This window comes from Leucoraja erinacea, chromosome 10, assembly GCF_028641065.1.
Source record: "Leucoraja erinacea ecotype New England chromosome 10, Leri_hhj_1, whole genome shotgun sequence".
Classification (NCBI taxonomy): domain Eukaryota; kingdom Metazoa; phylum Chordata; class Chondrichthyes; order Rajiformes; family Rajidae; genus Leucoraja; species Leucoraja erinaceus.
In genome coordinates this window covers 36,417,941-36,441,855 of record NC_073386.1, presented here as the reverse complement: position 1 = coordinate 36,441,855, position 23,915 = coordinate 36,417,941, and the positions used below count along the sequence as shown (strand labels likewise).

Sequence of the window (23,915 nt, the reverse complement as noted above, 5' to 3'; positions counted from 1 at the left end):
GGGGTGTGGATTTTAAGAGAGAAGTGAGAAGGTGGTGAAGGGTGAGGTACTGAGAGGGGTGAGGTGTGGGAGGAGCAGCAGACCAAGGAATGGTTGAGCAGTGAAGGTCGCACTGCCAGTAAAATAGTCATAGAGGATTCAATGGTAGAGGAGGAGCAGCACAGTGGCATAGCGGTAGTGTTGCTGCCTTCCAGCTCCAGAAACCCAGGTTTGATCCTGACTCCAGGTGCTTTCTGTACATAGTTTGTATGTTCTCCCTGTGACTGCATGAGTTTTCTCCGAGTGCTCCGGTTTCCTCCCACACTTCAAAGACATACAGGTTTGGATGTTAATTGAATATAATTATTAATAATATGATATTATTATGTAAAATAATATGTGTGTTATGATTGTGTTTATAATTTGTTTGGTTGTTTTGTTGTTCCGCGAGCATTGCCACTTTCATTTCACTGCACATCTCGTATGTGTATGTGACAAATAAACTTGACTTGATTTGACTTGACTAATTGGCTTTGGTAAAAGGATAGTGCTAGTGTATGGAGTGATTCCTGTTCGGTGCGGACTTGGTGGTTCCGAAAAGCTTGTTTCTGCACTGTATCTCTAAAAACTAATGTCTAAAGATATAGCCAGACTGGAAGGAGGGGCAGGGCAGGGGAGGGCATCGTTGATCAGTCAAGTATTCAACACATGGCAACAATGATACAATAATCCACAACAAGTCCATGGACAGCATGGCCCTTTTTCACAAATGCATGGATAATCAGTCCTCTTGAAACCAGCATAAAGATAAAGATTTAACAGACCAATGTAAAACAACAACGAAATCAAACCGGGGCAGTACCTAAACAGTGAATGGTAGGGCTTCGGGGAGTGTTGTAGAGCAAAAGGATCTAGGAGTATGGGTACATAGTTTCTTGAATGTGGTGTCATAGTTAGATAGGGTGGTCAAGAAGGCTTTTGGCTCATTGAACTTCATGAGTTAGAGTATTGAGTATAGAAGTTGGGAGGTTATGTCACAGTTATACAAGACATTGCTGAGGCCATATTTAGAGTATTGTGTTCAGTTTTGGTCACCCTGTTGTAGAAAAGATGTTGTTAAGCTGGAAAGTGTGAAGAGAAGATTTACGAGGATGTTGCCAGGACTCGAGGGCCTGAGGTTGAGCAGGCTAGGACTTTATTCCATGAAGCGCAGGTAGGATGAGGAGTGATCTTACAGAAGTTTACAAAATCATGTCAGGAATAGATCAGGTAAATGCACAGTCTTTTACCTGGCGTCAGGAAATCAAGAGCCAGAGGACATAGGTTTAAGATGAGGGGGAATGATTAAATAGGAACCCGAGGGGTAACATTTTTACACAAAGGGTGGTGGGTGTATGGAGCTAGTTGAGGCAGATACTATTGTAAATAGCTAGTTCTAAGCTTCCCCAGTCTAGTTTCGGTCAATAAAATACTGAGTCAAGCACTTGCACATCTAAACTTTATTTTGGAAAAACACCATAACAGTTCCCCACTACTATACCTAACCACCGCGGGTTCGATCCTTGTATCTGCTTGGCCAAGCCCTTCTCGTCTCGTGCAAGCAGAGCCACTCCAAAAGGTCACGCAGTCCCAAGCATTCTTCCAGAAGATCGACACAGGACCTCGTGGGAGCTACCTTTTTATAGGTTCCCGAACCTTGAGGGGCCGAACCATATGGGTGTGGTCTCTTTACGGATATCGACCAACACAGTACAGTACATGATAGACATTTCGCTAACCCAATAACTATGCTTTGCTTTTCCAATGTGATAAAGTAGAGTTTGTGGTTACTTCAGCTTTCTTGTGACATTTAATATAATTAGTATTCAGTTGCTGTGGTAAATCGGCTAGCTCGTCCTTAGAAAGATTCCCAGAGGATTTATTGAAATTGAATACACAATATGCAGCATCAACACACTGCACTTCAACTTGTGGCTCAGGGAAGTGGTGAGCAGGGTGTTTCATTTGATCATAAACCTCAACAAATCATGACTGAATATCGACACAGAATTCTAATAATTGGAAGCTGCCCTTCTTTGGGCTGAACAAATTTCGGAAGATAGAGATGTTAACATTCTCTGGGTGGTACATGTTTCTTTCCTTCAAACATTAACCTTTAAAACAGTCAGACATGAACAATTTATTTCCTACCACCAGCGCAGTGCAGCACCAATAATACACTATTATACACATCAGCAGTTCCAAATTATACCAGAACCACAAATAAACTCCATTATGTGCATGTCAATTTGAAAATAATTACCATTCTGTGATTTGTATTTATAATTTTGTGAGTTGATAATAAAACTGAGAGAGAGAGTTGCTCCTAATACTGAGATCTAAAACACATTATCTGTATAAGCTTTTCAATTCCATTTTTTTCCTGTTTGTATTCATGATTATTGATTTTGTCATAAAGCTACTTTAAGGCCCATTTCTTCACATTCATTTTATTGCTGTCATGTTGACCAGTGCCATAACAGACTAGAGACCCGGTTTGCCAGCAACTCAAGGACAATAAATGTGCCACATTTGATCATGCAAAGCCTAACATGCTCAGACAAATTTGTTCGTTGCAAGAATTGATGAAACTAAAAGTAAAGCTGTGGTTTGTGACCACCAGGTTCACAAATAGATTATTCGAAACAACCATCAGGCTCTTGAACACTACACATTAACCTTGACTATAGACTGTCTTTGACTGTACTAAGAACTATTTTTGCACTAGTGTTGTAAGGCGGCAACTCTACCACTGTGCCACTAGTGAATTCTTGTTTAATATATATTATAGACAATAGACAATAGATGCAGGAGTAGGCCATTCGGCCCTTCGTGCCAGCACCGCCATTCAATGTGATCATGGCTGATCATCCCCAATCAGTACCCCGTTCCTGCCTTCTCCCTATATCCCCTGACTCCGCTATCTTTAAGAGCCCTATCTAGCACTCTTTTGAAAGTATCCAGAGAACTGGCCTCCACTGCCCCCTGAGGCAGAGAATTCCAAACTCACAACTCTGTGTGACAAAGTGTTTTCTCATTTCCGTTCTAAATGGCTTGCCCCTTATTCTTAAACTGTGGCCCCTGGTTCTGGACTCCCCCAACATTGGGAACATGTTTCCTGCCTCTAGCATGTCCAAACCGTTAATAATCTTATATGTTTCAATAAGATACCCTCTCATCCTTCTAAACTCCAGAGTATACAAACCCAGTCCCACCATCCCGGAAATTAACCTTGTAAATCTACGCTGCACTCCCTCAATAGCAATAATGTCCTTCCTCAAATTAGGGGACCAAAATTGCACACAATACTCTATGTGTATTGTGTTTACAGGCTTATTATGTTGCTGTTGGTAAGAATTTCATTGTTCTGTATGCATATGACAATTAAACACTAAATAAAAGAGTCACTATTATTGTTTATGTGATTTATCCTGAGGCCTTTCTTGAAATTGAGGAGGTTTTTGTAAAATGTCCATGAGATAATAATGCTTTAGAATCCAAGAATTGGAAATGAGTTTAATTAACACTATATTGAAACAATAAATTACCCAAACAAAAGAAAATATTGAAGGCAATGGCACCCTCTGATGGGGTAATGAGGCTGGAATGGGCAGAGGTTTACAGTAAGAGAGCGTTAATCAACAACTTAAGAAAAACACAAAATGCTGGAGTAACTCAGCGGGACAGGCAGCATCTCTGGAGAGAAAGAATGGGTGACGTTTCGGGCCGAGACCCTTCTTCAAACCTGACCCGAAACGTCACCCATTCCTTCTCTCCAGAGATGCTGCCTGTCCCGCTGAGTTACTCCAGCTTTTTGTGTCTATCTTTGCTTTAAACCAGCATCTACAGCTCCTTCTTACACATTAATCAACAACTTATTCATTTATCTAAATAATGGAAGAAAGATAGCATGTGGTATTGTCTTGTTGTGAATGCCAATGCAGTCCTGTTCATGTGTAGCACAGGGCGACAGAGTGGCACAGTGGTAGAGTTGCCGCCTTACAACACCAGGGACCCTGATTACAGGTTCCATCTGTACGTAGTTTGTACATTCTCCCTGTGACCGCATGCATTTTCTCCGGGCGCTCAGGTTTCTTCCCATGTTCCAAAGAAGTGTAGGTTTGAAGATAGTTGGCTTCTGTAAATTATCCTTAGTTGGTTGGATAGAACTAGTGTATGCATTGTGATTATTAGTCAGCCGACTTGGTGGGCCAACGAGTTTGAATCCATGCTGTATCTCTAAACTAAACTAAACATAACTAAACTAAGATAAGCTAAAGATAGACACAAAAAGCTGGAGTAACTCAGCGGGACAGGCAGCATCTCTGGATAGAAGGAATGGGTGACATTTCGGATAGAAACCCTTCTTCTGAATCTTCAAGAAAGTCCTCAGGATAAATGACGTAAACAATAATAGTGCCTGTTTTATTTAGTGTTTAATATTCCTTCTCCCCATCGATGCTGCCGGACCTGCTGACAGTTTCCAATACTTCTGTTTTTTGTTGCTGGAGGCAGATTTGGGCTTCCTAATGTTTTGTTCAAAGAATCAGATGGCTATCTCCAAGGGGGATGTCAGTCTCAAACAAAGAGCCAGTGGATGCTTGAGATAGATAACCATAAGATAGAGCTTAGTTAACAACTTTGTGGAACTGATGGGTAATATGTAGATGATAATTAGAAGTAGCCTGGAGAAAGCTCCACAATGAGGAAACAGAAGAGAGGAATGTTTCCAGAAATGTCCAGAGAGAATAACCCTGGCAAGGGTGTAGGTACGTGTAGGAAGGAACTGCAGATGCTGATTTAAACCGAAGATAAATATAAGATACTGGAGTAGCTCAACAGGGCAGGCATCATCTCTTGATAGAAGGAATGGGTGACATTTCGGGTTGAGACCCTTCTTCAGTCTGAAGTCAGGGGAGAGGAAGATACAGAGAAAAGGAAGTGTAAGATGTGAACACTAGACAGGGGGGATGGAGATCAAGGAAAATATAGAATAAATCATGTTTGCTAGGAGAAGGTAACAACAAAGCAAACAGAGATAAAATGGAATTGGAGAGACTCAGACTGGTCGGAGAAATAGGAAGGGGATGGATGGAGAGAGAGGGAATGCAAGGATTACTTAAAGTTAGAGAAGTCAATATTCATACTACTGGGGTGTAAGCTGCCCAAGCGAAATATGAGGTGCTGTTCCTCCAATTTGCGCTGGGCCTCACTATGACAATGAAAGAAGCTCAGGCAAGAAAGGTCAGTGTGGTAATGGGAGGGTGAATTAAAGTGTTGAGCAACTGAAAGATCAAGTAGATATAATTGATGTTCCATGATAACACAGCAATCAGACTATAAAGAGCCGGATGAGCAGGCAATGCGGCTGTGTTTGACACATAAGGGTGATAATTTATACCTATTATGAGAGACATTTCACTACATGCATAATGGAGTAAAACTGACTGCAATGCAAGAAAGATGGACATAGATATCGTAAAATAATGGGAATCTGCAGTACTTTGGACAGAACATGGTTAAAAATGCCATTAATAAAAAATGGAGCGGAAATTGCAAGATAGAGGTGGGATCTGATAAAGATGACAGATCCTGAATGGGCTCTAAAATAATGTGAACAGAAACATTATCACTCAGCCACTATTGTTTATGTTATTTACATTGTCTCATTCAACTAATAACAACATTGCATTTTGACCCCATTAAATCAGTCTGGAATGTACATTGTTGATGCAAGTTTGTTTCAAAAGTAGCGAAAATCTGCGTACAGGTGAATTCCACTGATTTAATTATCAACTGATGTCTAGATCTGGTCACAATCGATGGAACATTCCCACATTTGATCAATCGAAATAACTAAATGGAGAATAAATTTTACTTTAGATTTTAGAGATACAGTCTAGAAACAGGCCCTTCGACGAGCGATCACCCCGTACACTAGCACTATCCTACACACTCGGAGCAATTTACAATTTACAGAAGTAACCTACAGGCTTGCACATCTTTGGAGTGTGGGAGGAAACTGGGGCACCCAGAGAAAACCCACACGGTCACAGGGAGAACGTACAAACTCCGTGCAGACAGCATCCATAGTCAGCATCAAACCTGATGCCACACATAAATTGATTTAATTTAGTTAAAACTAAATAGAATACAAAACATGTAAAGAAAACCATTTCAGACGTCAAAGTCATTTTCACAAAAATAATGCTATTATCCAATGAGTGAAACTAATTGTGGCTTGAATTATTCTAGAGATTTTATTTTAGCAGCCCTACTGAAGGGCATTCCTGTTGATAGTCACTCAGTTCATGCAGTTACTTCCTTTTATATCCTAAATTGTAGGATTTTACACCTCAGTCCCCTTGTCCTAACCTTGAAATTCGACAAAAGATTAATGGTTTTTATTTCACTTCATATCTGTTATATTGCTTATAAAATCGCCAGTCATTCATCAAATTCTGAGCCCTGGACAAAATCTTTGAAATATTTCTCTTAACGCACATATCTAACACTGCAATGGTCCTTCTTTGAGAAGGAATAAATGTTGTGTTCAACATACCAACGTGAGCACTGTCTGTGTTGAGCATGAAGCTCTCAAAATGATAATCTATTCATTTTGTTGGATACATCATGTGTGTCTCTGAGGACTGCTCCAGTTTCCTCCCACATTCCAAAGATGTGCAGGTTTAAAGTTTAATTGGCGTCTGTAAATTGTCCCTTGGCTCTAGGATAGAATTAGCGTACAGGTGATCACTGGTCAGCATGAATTTGATGGGCCAAAGGGCCTGTTTCCACTGTAAACTAAAGTAAAGTAAACTGTCATTTTCAGTTCCCTATGATCTATTCATTATTTTTCCTTCAACTCTAATCCTCCCGGAAAATTACCTTGAATCAATTGCCACTATTGAACAATATCATGCGAAAGTAAATTGAATTTTCTTCAGAGATACAAGAAATTGCAAATGCTGGAGTCTTGACAAAGTGCTGGGGGAAATCGGCAGGACAGGCAGCATCTGTGGAGAGAATGGACAGATCTCTGAGGGAATCTAACCACCCAGCACCCCTAGTCAGAATTGAACCTGTGTCTTTGGTGCTGTAAGGTGCATCATTTGCATTGAACTGGTGATTATTTTTACGACTGCTGAATACACGTTTCACTGAATGAGGTCAAAAGAGGACAGAGTCCTTGAATCACCTAATTTCTCATTCATTCGTTGCAGTCAACCATTTAGTTTAGACTTAAGTTTACTTTTAGTTTAGAGGAACAGCATGGAAATAGGCCCTTCAGCCCACTGAGTCCACTCTGACATCGATCACCCATTTACAATAGTTTTATATTCACTTATCCACTCCCTACACATGCAGGACGATTTAGAGAAGGTAATTAGTGCACATCTTTGTGATGTGGAAAGAAACAGGAGCACCCAGAGGAAACCCGTGCAGTCACAGGGAAAACATGCAAACTCCACACAGACATCACATTAGGTCAGGATCAAACCCAGGTCTCTGCCTCTGTGAGGCAGCAGCTTTACCAGCTGTGCAACTGACCATCCCTATTTAAAGGATAACTGCACTGTCATTTTGGGAGTACATTTCTTTCTTTTAAAAGATACATTTTATTTTTGGATGAAGTAATGCATGTTGAACTGGGTTTTCAAACCTGGAACATCACACTTCTAGACTCATTCATCCTTCCTCCATTCCAAATTAAAAATATTTTTATCTGAAAACACATTTTCATTGCCTGTCACAAACCTCTGGTATTGGAAACCAATATATGCTTTATTCCTTAAACAATGGTATCCATATTGGGAAGGGAAAATTTGTTTCTCATATCTAGCTGCAGAAAGTTCTGCCCAATATTCCTGGAAGGGGTCAACACAGCCTGAAGAAGGGTCTCGACCTGAAACGTCACCCATTCCTTCTCTCCAGAGATGCTGCCTGTCCCGCTGAGTTACTCCAGCATGTTGATGTGTTTTGACCACCAGGGGCACCAGGGAGATGGCTGCCCCGCCGGCAGTCTGTTCGTATTTTCTTTCTTTCTGTTATTTTTTTAGTGCGTTAAATATTTGTTTTAATGTTCTTCGGTTTGTTTTATGTGGGGGGAGGGGGGAGGGGATCGGGGGAATTTTTTTTCCAGCTTCTTACCTTCCCAGAGTTAAGATCATCCCGTCAACGGGGGCTCGCGGCCCACGACCGAGGAAGAACTAAGGAAGGACTTGAACTTTATTTCGCCTTCCATCACAGTGAGGAATGTGTAGGAGTCACTGTGGTGGATGTTCATGTCAAAATGTGTTTTTTTGAGTGATCTGTTGCTTTTAATTGCATGACTGACCTGGCCAATGAAATTCCTCGTATGTTGCAAAACACACTTGGCGAATAAAGTGTGATTCTGATTCTGATTTTGTGTCTAATCCTGGATGAAAATGAGCAGTCCAAGATTTTCAAAGGCACTCAAGGTCAAATACGACAAGTTGCTGGATGCATCTAATATTTCCCAGTGAAACAAAACACATCAAAATGTCTCTAAAGTATCCCTGACTAGATTTGTTACGAGGACTCACTTAATCAGTCTCTCATTTTCTTCTGCCAGCACTTTGACATCCATGGAGATTTCTGCCAAACATTGGATTCAAAATGAGTAAACAATCCCCTTATCCCAGTCTAATTTCCAATGGCAAACTGGCAAATAACATGAACTTTCTCTCAGTCTCAACAATTGATTTCCCTCAGATTTCTGTTCATTAGTAGTTTGAACCTTCTCTTAACGCTTCTTATACAACCTGTGTCAATACATATTGATTCCACTTCCAACTGAAATATGATCCAAACACACTTACTCCCACAATACATTAAACTTCCTGCTCATTCCCAAGGTTTTGTTCAATGTTGTCTCTAAAGACAGGCTGCGGCTTTTTGCTGACATTATATGCCTCTCCTTAATAGAGCTACTCATCTGTTGAGTACCAGAGAATGCAAGACCGCAGGAAATTGCGAAGAGTTGTGGACATAGTCCAGAACATCACTCAAAACAACCTTCCTTCCATGGACTCCATCAATACTTCACACTGCCTTGGCGAGGCCACCATTATAATCTCGAACCGGTCTCACCCCGGTCACTCCCTCTTCTCCCCTCTCCCATCAAGCAAGAGGTACAGAAGTTTGCTAAAACACACCTCCAAATCAGGGGAATTTATTCCCAGGCACCTAGACCATCCTCTCACCAACTAGAGCGAGGTGCTGACCTCCCATTTACCTCATTGGAGACCTTTGAACTATCTTTAATCAGAATTTATCTTGCACTAAATGATATACCCGTTATCCTTTATCTGTACACTGTGGATGGCTTGATTGTTGACTGGATAGAATGCAACATAAAAGCTTTTCACTGTGCCTCGGTACATGTTACAATAAACTAAACTAAACTAAATAATTAACATCTTTGCAACATTGATGAGGCAGGTTGTGCTGCTGCCTCATACCTCCAGCAGCCAGGTTCAATCCTGACCTCCAGTTTGCACGTCTCCCCTCATTGCTCTGGGGGTCACCCACATTCGTAAGTGGTGCCGTTTGGCAGATTAATTTTCTATTGTAAATTATCCGAAGTGTTGGCTGTAAGTACATCAAAGAGGATTGAGAATGCGTTGCAGAGAAACGAGTGGGGCAATGGGACTGATCAGGCAGTTTTGTGAGGCGGCATAGACTCAATGTGCTGAACGGGCTCGAACTATGTCATGCAAAATATGATAAATGAATTACCATACTGTATTAGGCAGTATAGTTCATGCAATGGAAGAATGGAACAAAATAAAAATACAAAGTCTACAAAATAGTGTCATAGATTCAAAGTATACAGCGTCGCAGCAGTAGAGTTGCTGCCTTTCAGCGCCAGAGACCTGGGTTCAATCCTGACTATGGCTGCTGCCTATGTAGAGTTTGTACGTTCACCCTGTGGCCATGTGGGCTTTCTCCGTGAGTTCCTCCAGCATTTTGTATCTTTCTAAGGGAAAGTAACAGTTACAGTGACTTACAATTTGGGATCTAATTGAGGATTTAGATGTAATCACACATTTAAGAAAAAATTGTAAAGTATAAACATGAGCCTTTGCAATAAAGATGAAGTTGGTCAGCTCATCCGTTCAGAAGATTCTTTTGCTGTGCAGTTGTCTGGGGGATTTTCACCACTGCTCACACAAATCAAATAACTACATGGAAGGAGGCCATTCTGCACACTGGGTCATAGGAGAGCTATCCCATCACTCCCATTCTTCCTTCCTTATTTAGGTTTAGTGTTATTATGTAGGTTTACATTTATGCAGAGGTGTAATTAAATGCTTTGTTTGGCAAGCTATCCAATCGGATCAGATAATACTACATATAACTACAATCAAACCTAACTCAAGTACAAAGGTAGAACAAAGGGAAAGATGCAGAGTGCAGAAATAGAGACAGATTTACAGATGGAAAAGAGGATTTAGAAAGACACAAAAAGCAGGAATAATTCAGCGGGACAGGCAGCATCTTTGGAGAGAAGAAATGGGCGATGTTTCGGGTCGAGACCTTTCTTCAGACTGAAAGTCATGGGAAAGGGAAGCAAAAGATATAGACCGCGATGTAGAGAGTTAGAGAACAATGAAAGAAAGATATGCTAAAAAGTAACAATGATAAAGGAAACAGGCCAATGTTAGCTGTTTGTTGGGTGAAAACGAGAAGCTGGTGCGACTCGGGTGGGGTCAGGATAGAGAGAGAGGGTATATCTCTCTATATCATCGTCTATATCTCTCGTTTCCCTTTCCCGAAACTTTCAGTCTGAAGAAGGGTCTTGACGTGAAACACCACCCATTCTTTCTCTCCAGAGATGTTCCAGCTTTACTCCAGCTTTTTGTGTCTATCTTCGGTTTAAACCAGCATCTGCAGTTCCTTCCTACACGAGATTGCATTAGATGACAGTAAGTCCTCCTCTGGGACCAGCACGCAAAGAGTTGCCATTTTGCACCATTTTTCCTCAAAAAAAAATCTATATTTTCCAATTATTTACAACTTATTCCCACTGTCATGCCCATCTATTCCCCGTGACTCTTTTTTGCCCACTTAGCACAGAAATCAGATGGGGGCTGTGAGATTGCCACACCTTCTCAGCCTCAATCTAAGTAAAACATTTGAACACATGAATTTAAACTATCGATGTATTAGTCTTGCAATAAAATACATGAAATCCAATTGAGATTTGAATGGTGCACTGGTGCACTGAGCCATAATTACTGCTCATCAAATCAGCTGGCTCTAAAAAAAATGTATAAAAATATATTCAAATTTCTGCACAAGAATATTTAAACATATAAGGGATTTAAAGATTAAAATCTGTTTCATTTATTTTTGAAAGCTTTATGGTTTCAGATTCTACCTTAATCATATGTGTTTACACCAATTTCTATTTAGCACTTGCGTAATGTTTATACAGTTGTTATAAAATTATAATAAAAAAACAGTGTAGGTGGGAAAACAGGAATCATAGGGAAGTAGAAATGCATATGAGTGATAATAAATAGTAGGGCTATTGGGAAATAAAGAGCCGTACAGTAGTGCAGCTGGTAGTGCTGCTGCATCACAATGCAGGACATCCAGATTCAATCCTAACCTCAGGTGCTGTCTGTGTGAAGTTTGCATGTTCTCCCTGTGACCTGGTGGGTTTCCTCCAGATGCTCTGTTTTACTCCCGTGTCCCAAAGACGTGCGGGTTTGGAGGTGCGTTGACCTCTGTAAATTGCCCCTAATATGTAGAGAGTGGACGAGAATGCAGGATAACAAAGAACTAGTATGAACAGGTAATCAATGGTCGGCATGGACTCGGTGGAGAGCTTGTTTGCATGCTGTATCTTTAAAAAATTACAAAATTGTAATTGTTGGATGTCTAAATTATAAACAGATAACGGCGGAAGTACATACAAGGTCAGGTAGCAACCAGCGAGAGACAAAGAGTGTTATTGTTTCAGGAAGAAGTCCTCTCATGGAGTCACAGATTGTACGGCAAAGAAACCTTTCAGCCCATCACATCCATGTCGATCTTTGTGCCTGTCCTATTGATTAACCTGACTAATTGTTTCTGAAACGTTGCAATAGTCCCTGCCTCAACTACCTCCTCTGGCAGCTCGTTCCATACAGCCACCACCCTTTGTGTGAAAATGTTACCCTCAGAATATAATTACATCTTTCCCCCTTCACCTTAAGCCTATATCCTCTGGTTCTCTATTCCCCTACATTGGGCAAGTGACTGTGCATCTACCTAATCTATTCCTCTCATGATTGTATACACCTCTATAAGATCACCCCTCATCCTTCTGCGCTCATAAGAATAGAGTCCCACCCTGCTCAACCTCTCCCCATAGCTCAGGCTCAAGTCCTGGCAACATCCTCGTAAATCTTTTCTGTACCCTTTTCAACTTGATCACATCTTTCCTGTAACATGGTGCACAGAACTGAATCATTGGACAAAGTCAGCATGGATTTACGAAAGGTAAATCATGTCTGACGAATCTTATTGAATTTTTCGAGGATGTAACTAGTAGCGTGGATAGGGGAGAACCAGTGGATGTGGTGTATCTGGACTTCCAGAAGGCTTTCGACAAGGTCCCACATAAGAGATTAGTATAAAAACTTAAAGCACACGGCATTGGGGGTTCAGTATTGATGTGGATAGAGAACTGGCAGGCAAACAGGAAGCAAACAGTAGGAGTAAACGGGTCCTTTTCACAATGGCATGCAGTGACTAGTGGGGTACCGCAAGGCTCAGTGCTGGGACCCCAGCTATTTACAATATATATTAATGATCTGGATGAGGGAATTGAAGGCAATATCTCCAAGTTTGCGGATTACACTAAGCAGGGGGGCAGTGTTAGCTGTGAGGAGGATGCTAGGAGACTGCAAGGTGACTTGGACAGGCTGGGTGAGTGGGCAAATGTTTGGCAGATGCAGTATAATGTGGATAAATGTGAGGTTATCCATTTTGGTGGCAAAAACAGGAAAGCAGACTATTATCTAAATGGTGGCCGACTAGGAAAAGGGGAGATGCAGCTAGACCTAGGTGTCATGGTACACCAGTCGTTGAAAGTAGGCATGCAGGTGCAGCAGGCAGTGAAGAAAGCGAATGGTATGTTAGCTTTCATAGCAAAAGGATTTGAGTATAGGAGCAGGGAGGTTCTACTGCAGTTGTACAGGGTCTTGGTGAGACCACACCTGGAGTATTGCGTACAGTTTTGGTCTCCAAATCTGAGGAAGGACATTATTGCCATAGAGGGAGTGCAGAGAAGGTTCACCAGACTGATTCCTGGGATGTCAGGACTGTCTTATGAAGAAAGACTGGATAGACTTGGTTTATACTCTCTAGAATTTAGGAGACTGAGAGGGGATCTTATAGAAACTTACAAAATTCTTAAGGGGTTGGACAGGCTAGATGCAGGAAGATTGTTCCCGATGTTTGGGAAGTCCAGGACAAGGAGTCACAGCTTAAGGATAAGGGGGAAATCCTTTAAAACCGAGATGAGAAGAACTTTTTTCACACAGAGAGTGGTGAATCTCTGGAACTCTCTGCCACAGAGGGTAGTCGAGGCCAGTGCATTGGCTATATTTAAGAGGGAGTTAGATGTGGCCCTTGTGGCTAAGGGGATCAGAGGGTATGGAGAGAAGGCAGGTACGGGATACTGAGTTGGATGATCAGCCATGATCATATTGAATGGCGGTGCAGGCTCGAAGGTCCGAATGGCCTACTCCTGCACCTAAATTTCTATGTTTCTATGAATCCAATAAGATGTACACCTCTATAAGGTGAGGAAAACCTCATTTGCTTGAGGGAAAACCAGCCCAGCCTATTCCCATAACCCAAATCCTCCAATTTGGCAACATCCTGGTAAATCTCCTCTTTGGTCCCTCTGTGTGTGTAGCCACAGCCATGCTCTTTCATCCGTATTGAGAGGTTGAAATGTTTTTTTTTTACTTCCTGAAATGGTTCCTGTGAGAATTCTTCAATGTGAATGGAAATTCAGGCAACTTGATCATGTTGCAACTTCTGAATTCTGGGGAACCTTTGAATTGATACCAAACAACAACTGGCAGTGGTAATAATGCATCTATTGATGCTCCTGAACACATCATCAGCGATGTAACCTGGGGTCATTGGGTGTTTCGGGACATACATAGAGTAGTAGTTTAGTTTAGTTTATTATTGTCACATGTATCAGGGTACTATGAGAAGCTTTTTGTTGCATGCTACCCAGTCAGTGAAAAAACTGTACATGAATACAATCAAGCTGTTCACAGTGTAAGGATAATGGGTAAAGGGGATAATGTTTAGTGCAAGATAGAGTCCAACAAAGTCAGATTACTTGTTACAGGGATCACTGTGTATTTACGGGGAGATGTCTCTGTGATCAACGTGGTAAACCACTAAATCACACACGAGGGGAAGATCTTGGGCCAGGAACATAACATTGGTACATTGGAACATTAATTCCCAAAATTCACACCTCTCTCATTTCGGGTGGCACAGTGGCACAGCTGCGGGAGCTGCTGCCTCACAGTGCCAGAGACCCTGGATCAATTCTGAACTCGGGGTCTGTCTGTGTGGAGTTCACATATTCTCTCTGTGATCACGAGTTTCATCCAGATGCTCCGGTTTCCTCCCATATTCCCAAAGACGTGCCGGCCTGTAGATCAATTGGCCTCCATTAAATTGCTCCGAGTGTGTAGGGAGTGGATGAAAAAGTGAAATAAGATAGTACTAATGTGAAAGGCTAATCGATGGTTGGCAAGGACTCAGAGGGCCGAATGGCTTGTTTCCAAGCTGTATCACTAAACTAAAATTAAAACGCTATCTCTAGTAGTACATTAAAGAACATTCATTTCTGCTGTCATAGCTGTTAACATTGTTGGAGACACATTGCAAATTAATATTTGATTTGCCATAGTTCCATCTTTCAGATATTTTCTTTATCATGCCATTGGCATGCTATTGAATCAAACACAATTTTCAATTATCAATAAAGAGATAAAGGGATATAAAATTCAAATACTATATTTTAACTGTTCTTCACTCTTCTATCTCTTTGGTTTTATGGAATATCATCCTATCTTCCTTTTCCAGTATCATGAATACCTTTCAAATCTCAGACTGAAGAAACCATTGGCACAGATAATATATAAGCAGGTTAATCCTGCCCATTGTATCCATTTCAGATATAAGTTACAGCACAATGAGGCCAAAACAAGCCCACCCTCTCCCACCCCCTCAATCTAAACAATAAAGGAAATCTCAACTGCTGATCATGTTACTCTCCAGTTAAACTGTTTGTCAAGATTTTCAAAACAAAATATTAAAAAATAATTAGGTGCTCAAACATTAAAACAACTGGTTTTACTGGTGGCACAAAGCCATGAAAAACAAATGAAGGATCAGAGATGTATTACTGGAGATAAACACCTTGTTTTTTGGGGCTAAGGATCCAAGGTCACTGTTAAAAATGATTGAAATATGTAATTGAACAGAAATATCAACTACCTTATATTTTCATGGCCCATCTTAGCTATGATAGCCATCACAGACATGAATACAGTGGAAGGTTTGTAGAATACAATCCAATGAAGTTAGCCAAGTGATTTATTAAAAAAAGAACAATTTGTCCCTTAAAGTGAATTACAATCTTTTATCTCACTGACACATTCAGGCAATTTTCCACAAAGAACAATGGATTCTCAGACAAACTGCAGGTTGTAATCCAATTCACAGATTTGTATATAATTGGTGTATGGAACAGAGGAAATAGGAACCGGGTTACAGGCTGTAATCTAATCTAATGCATGCAGTTTAAGTTTAAAGTTACAACTACTCACGGAGACAGGTTGATGGAGAATTGGGAGAATGGCATTGAAAGGTAACTTAATTGAAGGATTCAGATGACATAAAGAAAATAATATACACCTTAGAGCTTGTACAATTCATAAATCACATTTTAAGGGTCGGGTTACTTCATAAATCACATAGCCAAGAAATCAGAAAACTGTGGTTCAGTTTCTTTAATACTGCCAGTGGAAATGCCCTCAAGCTTTTTAGAGAGTTCTGTTAATGTTCATTTCATAAAACATAAGCATAAGACATCAGATCAGAGGGAAGTAGATTGTGGCTTATAAATACAATGTCGTTTTTCATATGTAGTCATGGGAATCCAGTTAAAAGGGAGGAAGTTACAATTCCATTAATTCAGACTACATTTATTAAGAAATCCCAATGGTTCAGTATCTGGCTCATTGGATACTTATTTTTCTGCTCCCTTTAAGCTTGCCAGGACCCCACTTCCTGCACTTCGTTAAACTCACTGGTCCTGGTTCCCACATATCCTTTAAATGCACTGGGCCCCAATTACCATGCTCCCTTTACACACACTGGGGTCCTGGTTCCCTTAAGAGACCCCGTGTTCCCCATGTATTCTTTTAATTACAATGGGACCCCAGTTCCCATGTTCCCTTTAAACACACGGGGACCGTGGTCCCCACATTCCTTTTGTAGACATCATGCTCCTGGTTTCCATGCATCCCTTAAATTATACTGGGGTCCAGTTACAATGCTCCCTTTAAACATACTGGTGTCCTGGTTGACATATTCAATTTGTGGACCCCCATGGTCCCCACGTATCCTTTAGATACAATGGGACCCGAATTACCATGCTACCTTTAAATACACTGTGGCCTTAGTTCCTCTGATCCCTGGTTCCTTTGCCTGGACCTTGTTTTCCACGACCCCTTTAGACTCACGAGATTCAATGGTAAATTGATTGTCTTACAATATCTAGAAATTTAAAAGTATTTAAAATGCACAGGGGTATGAATTGGAATAACATCCAAATAATAGAATAATTTATACCAAGATGCAGTTATTCATCAAAAGTTAAGTCAAGAGTGTTTAGTTGTCATATGTACCTGATAATGGAACAATGAAATTCTTATTTGCAGCAGCAATATATACTCATATGCCAAAACAATCCAAGTCTGTCCAACATTTCCATGTAGCTAATCCAGGCATCATTCTGGTAAACCTCCTCTACAGCCTTACCAAAGTGTCCACATCCTTTGTGTATTGGGGAGACCAGAACTGCACACAATATTCCAATGCCAATGAAATAAGAGTAGTTCTCAAGCATACCTCTGCTCCGACGTCTGCTGCGGGAAGGGTCTGTGTAAAAGGTCAGCTGAGGTTCATTATCTGCTTCGGTTCCCGAATCACCTTCAGGGTTCAAAAAGGCCGATCCAGCTGCAAAGAAAAATGAGTAATGCAACTTATGGTCATTTGCAGTGAACATGCTAGCAATCAGTATACACCATTTTATAGAAATGCAATTGACTTATGATGAGTTAGGAAACTAAATGCATCTGGGACCAGACCTCAATGCACTTGTGTGGTCAACAGCATCAAAGTTCGAGCCATCCTCATTCATTCAAACCTTTTTGGAGACCCTCGGTTCATCTTTAATCAGACTTTACTGGACTATATCTTGCACTAAACGTTATTCCCTTTATCCTGTATCTGTACACTGTGAACGGCTTTTTTGTAATCATGTATAGTCTTTCCGCTGACTGGATATCGTGCAACAAACAGATTTTCACTGTTCCTCAGTACACGTGACATTAAATTAAAATATAAAAATTGATGCACATTTATTTTAACCAGTGGCACTGAGCTAAGGTTTAATGATTCAGACCCATGAAAGCTTTAAGAGCCTGTCCCACATTACGAGGTAATTCAAGAGCTCTCCCGAGTTTAAAAAAAAATCAACCTCGTGGTAAGCACGTAGAATGTACGTTGCGGGTACGTCGGAGCTCGGGTCGTCTCTTAGCGGCTCGTAACACTAACAGTAGGTACTCGGAAAAACGCGGTAATCTTGTGAAGCCTTTTCAACGTTGAAAAATGTCCACGAGAGCCCCGAGTACCTACGAGCAGCGATTACCGTAATTCTCCGAGTTCGAATCAGGGGAAACTCGGGAGAACTCTTGAATTAACTCGTACAGTGGGACAGCACCATTACTCAATTTGATGGATTGTTTGGTTGAAAGATATGGGTGGAGACAGACCTTTCAGCCCACCCAGTCCATGCCAGCCATCAATCGCCTATTCACACTGGTTCTACGTCATCCCACTATCACAACCACTCTCAATACTCTCAGGGTAATTTATGGAAGGACCATTCAGAAGCCTGGTAACAGAGGAAAAATTGCTCTTGTGTCTGCTCTAAAATGGGTTATTTGGCAATAACACATGAAAAATGCCACACTTTAAATTACTTAAATTACTACACCCCTCCACACAGTGTTCTGTTGCTGCTTCCCCTTCTATAATAGCTGATTAGAGAACTGATGCAAATTACAAAGACATAAATTATTTTTAATGCAAAAATCCTTGAAAATCCTGTACCCATTCAAATGAAGTGTGACTGAGCTTTTAAGAGCATGCAAAACCATAACTAACTACATTATTCAGAAGTAATTGTCTGTGTTACATTGTCTGCATGTTGCTGCATGTTGATATCACTTTATTACTAACATGCACTAAATATCCGGAAATTGCATTTTTGTGAATAAGTTGCAGAATGAAACAGAATGAACACTTAGAGCAGGTAATTATAAATGTAAGTACAATGAAATGCAAATGGATAATCTCAGAAACTGAAAATTAATTTATCTGCTGACAATTAACTATCACAAAAATAATCAAATTTCACGTTTTCAGGCAGATTTTAAAAGTTACAAATTTTAAGTGGAATTTATTTATTGCCTTCCTCATCACATTCCTTATCTGTCAATTCATCTAGCTTTCCATTTTCTCTCAAATAATCACTGAATCACAATAACGCCCTTACCACCCACCTCATTCTGACTGTGATGCCTCTGGACACTCATCTCATTTGCCTGTATCGGGTCCATATCCCTCTGCTCCTTTTCAAGAGTCCAGAGTCAAGAGTGCTTTATTGTCAATAGTCCCAAACAGAACAATGACATTCTGACTTACAAAATTCTTAAGGGGTTGGACAGGCTAGATGCAGGAAGATTGTTCCCGATGTTGGGGAAGTCCAGGACAAGGAGTCACAGCTTAAGGATAAAGGGGAAATCCTTTAAAACCGAGATGAGAAGAACTTTTTTCACGCAGAGAGTGGTGAATCTCTGGAACTCTCTGCCACAGAGGGTAGTTGAGGCCAGTTCATTGGCTATATTTAAGAGGGAGTTAGATGTGGCCCTTGTGGCTAAGGGGATCAGGGGGTATGGAGAGAAGGCAGGTACGGGATACTGAGTTGGATGATCAGCCATGATCATATTGAATGGCGGTGCAGGCTTGAAGGGCCGAATGGCCTACTCCTGCACCTAATTTCTATGTTTCTATGTTTCTATGTTAAGGCAGCACAGCAGAATATGTAAACTTCTATCAAAGTAGACATCCAAATATCTTTTAATCATTGTGATAGTATCCGTCTCCACTATCTCCACTGGCAGTTCAACCCAAACATTCCCCAATTCCCCACTCAGTGGTGAAAAAATTGTTCCTCATGTGGAAGTTACTATTAGTGAAAATGCAAAGTCTGTGTAATAGATCCCAAAAGTGGGAAGACGTAATGAATGGTGTTTTGTCTAAGACCTGAGAGCTATTTAAAATAATGCTTTAGTACCTAATACCAATATTATTCTGGCATCTACAATGACAGAAGCCGACATCTTTACAGTAATTGACCTATGTTCAGCCTTTTACCCCATATCCCTGCGTAAAGACCAATAGGCTATTGTTTCGTGGATTTGCCAGCAGTGGTGGAATAACATGCCAGCCTGCTTACACGCTGTAATGGCGAAGGGCTACAATTATAGATTGTTAAGCAGTGAACTAGCTGCTGAAAGGTAAACAAGCTTCTTTATCTGATTAGGACTTTGGGTTTGTGCCATAACCACTTACGAGCTCAAGGTCAGATTCAAAACCAAATTACAATCAGACACATAATGCTTCTAGTTCTATCTTGTAACATTCGAACTTATGAATGTTAATCTCTTAAAGAAGTTAAAAACGAATCTGCAGATCCCACAGTCATGGATAAATGGCATGAAGCAATATAAGAATTAATGGTAACAGACTAAAACGTATGAATTCTAAATATTACTCTTAATTTTTTTATAAGCTCTGCATAAAGATAGTTGACAGCTCAATTCTTGATAATCTTTATATGTCATCGTGTTAACTGTTTTACAACTATTGTATGTAAAAAACTTTTTTACTATGAAATAAGTATTGATCATAAAGATTAACAAAGAGGAACCTGTATTACAATAAGAAGAGTGTTGTGCCTAGATTCCTGATGAATTCTCTAATATAATGACCTTGCTACCCACAGATCCCCCAAAATTGAGAAAATCCATTAGGTTGACAATGACATGGACACAATGAAGTAAAATGGGAGATGTTGGCCAATCAGTTGGCTTGATGGACTTTGGAATACTATATTGCACTATGGCTCTATCAGTTTATTAATCATCGCTCTAATTTTTAATGTTAATCACTTGCGACCATTATTCAGTATAGGATTCGTTTTAAAATTATTTTATTTACTTTTAAATCACTAAGTGGTCTTGCCCCGTCCTACCTATCTGAGCTTCTTCACCCTTATTCGCCCTCCCGCTCTCTCAGGTCAGATGATCAGCTGCTCCTGATTGAGCCAAAGACTAAGCGGAAGCTCAGAGGGGACCGTGCCTTTGCTGTGTCGGCTCCGAGATTGTGGAATGAATTGCCTCTGCACGTTAAACAGGCCCCTTCTCTAGCTGTTTTTAAATCACTCCTGAAGACATATCTATTCTCCATGGCCTTTGTAGACCAGTGAGGTGTCGAATTGTTTATTAACTTTATTTGCTTGGTTTTGCTGCGTTGTTTGTACTTGTGTTTTATGTTTTTTAATTTATTGTTTGGATTTTTGTATGTAATTTATGCGCCTCGTGTTAGTTGTATGTTCTGTTGTTCTGCCTGTTTTATGATGTCTTGCTTGTTTTCTTTTTTCTGTACAGCACTTTGGTCAGCTTTGGTTGTTTTTAAGGTGCTTAACAAATAAAGTTATTATTATTATTATTATTATGTACCTACCGGGGATTGTGAATGTTATCATAAACTGATAAAGAGGAAGGAATGTGGAAGTTAAGATTTAAACTTTACAAAATGGATTCAGCTAAAACTAAGACAACCAGTCACCTTCTCCTATTAAATTGCAAAGCCAGCAAAAAGCACTAACTCTTTTTCTCAGTACACTAACAAGGCTAACAAAATGTTGATGTACCCTTTTCCAATAACATAAGCGAGATAACGTATGACTTCATGAACGTCTCCTCTATAATATAAACATTTAGAGGTTCAGACTCTCAGCACTAACCCTTGCTCTATAAGATTATAATGTGCGTCATAAGTAGAAAAAACCAAAAGGCTTGTTCTGCAGAAAAATAGCCTTCTCATATAACCATATATGGCTAACCCTTCCTCTGTCAGAAGAACCTGTCAATCTTAAGAAGCAAGAGGCTGTACTATGCTCTGTAGACAAGGTATTGCTTAATCACTGATTATTAGAGTATAAATACATGTACTTAATCACTGCCCCTTAGTGTTGGGATCAGAGCTCTTTATAGTCTGTATCTACATTATAGTATGTAGATACAGACTATAAAGAGTCCTTACTACACCCGCCTGGTGAAATACTGCTTGATTACTAATTTTATTTGCATTTTTGTCTGTTTAAGAATGTGAACCACAACACTCAGATCTCCTTTAGCTTCTTGCATCTCGCCTTAAACCTTTACTCTCTAGTTCTTGACTACTCTCCCCTGAGAAAAAAAACGATTTCATTAATCCTATCATTGTCCCACATAAATTTTTAAAACTACAATAAGTTCACTTCTCAGCCTCCTATGCATTAGTGAGAAGAAATCCGGCCTATCCAATCAAATACAGCCTTCCAGGTAACATCCTGATGATGAACCAACCCGTACAACTGTAATCCTACCTCAACAATGCAATACTTGCACTACAAAGGACTTGCTTATTTTTTCTAATTGTTTTGCACTAACGTCTTGATTTTTGTATAATCTTTTTTTTATTTTGACTGTTGTGCAGAATTGTATGTGTAAGTTGTGCAAATTAATGTACTTTTTCTTTTTTCGCTGATTGTCTCCGAGTCTATGTGCCTGTGATACCGCTGCAAACAAGAATTTCAATGCATTTTACTACACTTGAACATATGATAATAAACTCAACTCGACCCGAATGCTTATAGGAAATGCCTTTGCTTTTCAAGGTTAGCATTGGAAATGGCATTGGTAAGCCAATATTTGCAGTTCCTTGTGTCTACCTTCAAAAATGGCTTTATCTGGGCCTGATCCACCTGTCCCATCCCTTTCAGTGAGCTAAGAACTGGTATTTCTTTTTATGTCTTTTTCTCTACTTGATTTAAATTTGCACTCACCTCCTTTTATTTACATTGCTTCTCATGCTCAGGATATATCGTGCTGACTGATTTGTTTACTTAGGTATTAATTACACTCCAACAATAGTGGATAAAACCCATGGATCTGAATGTGTGGAAGTACTCTGGTTTCTACAGCAGTTCTCATTCATATCCAGTTGACGTTCTGCTGGTATCACTCCCAAGACTGACCCAGATTGTCCTGGTCCTTGCTGTGATGCTGTACGCTGTGGCCAGGCTACGCTGTGGTCAGAACTGTCTAGCAATGCCCAACTTAGACAGCTCAAATATCTGCAGTAGACGTATACTGTCACTTTCGGTGTGCACTTTGGCAAATCCAGTGAAGCAGAAAACATCCAAGCATTTTTATTCAATGAGTACCTTGTAAGGGGGAGGTGATATATTACTTGCTCTCTGCCAAATGTCCAAATGCTCTGAGACATTGCAGATGGATTAAGCTGACAGAAGAACTGAACATCATGGGTACCCATTAGCAGGGTCAATGCGGTCAATTCTGTTGTAAAGGGGATGCTGGTCACTGAGTAGGTGCCTGCTCACAAGATCTTGGAGAGGTACAGCATATAAACCGGTCCACCAAAGTAACCACCCATTCCTAGACTAATCTTGCGCTAACGCATTGTGTTCTCATTAATATGAAGGCTTCACAGACAGTGAACCTTTCGTTGGGTTCAGCTAAAGTTGCAAGTCTGAGTAGTGGCCTTTGATTTTCTTCCTGGCCACTGCAAAGTTATGTCAATCAAGTTAGCAGCTACGCTCACTACTTGAGTTGAGTTTATTTTATTGTCACGTGTACCGGGGTACAGGTGAAATGCTTTTGTTGCGCACTAACCAGTCAGCGGAAAGACATTACAATTGAGCCATCTACAGTGGACAGGTACAGAATAAAAGGAATAATGAGAATAAAGTTTAGTCTAAGATAAAGTCCAGTAAAGTCTGATCAAAGATAGTCCGAAGTTCTCCAATGACATAGATTGTAGTTCAGGGCTTCTCTCTAGTTGTTGGTAGGATGGTTTCGTTGCCTGGTAACAGCTGGGAAGAAACTCACTGAATCTGGTGATGTGCGCTTTCATATTTCTATACTTCTAGCCTGATGGGGGAGAGAAAAAGAAGTGGGCAGGGCATTTCCATTGGTGTACGAGCTTCAATTACAGCCAAGGAATTAAGCAGTGCTCCTGCAACCAAGAGCAAGATCTTCAACAACTCTACAGAGGGGAGATTTTCCCACTCTCAACAGAACAGTGAAACAATGACACAAAAAAACCCAGCTACCTAAAATAACAATCTAATGATTTGGGATGACAGGGAACTGCAGAAGTTGCTTTACAAAAAAAAGACACAAAGTGCTGGACTAACTCTG

General features: G+C 40.4%; 1 protein-coding gene across 1 annotated transcript in view; it reads right to left on the bottom strand.

Annotated features, from left to right (window-relative positions):
* Window positions 1-23,915, bottom strand: part of astn1 (astrotactin 1) — a 1,772,582-nt gene that overhangs the window by 1,045,247 nt on the left and 703,420 nt on the right. The window contains exon 5 of the mRNA XM_055641960.1: window positions 17,209-17,316. Coding sequence (XP_055497935.1) covers window positions 17,209-17,316 — 108 coding nt within the window. The remainder of the gene's footprint in view (window positions 1-17,208; window positions 17,317-23,915) is intronic.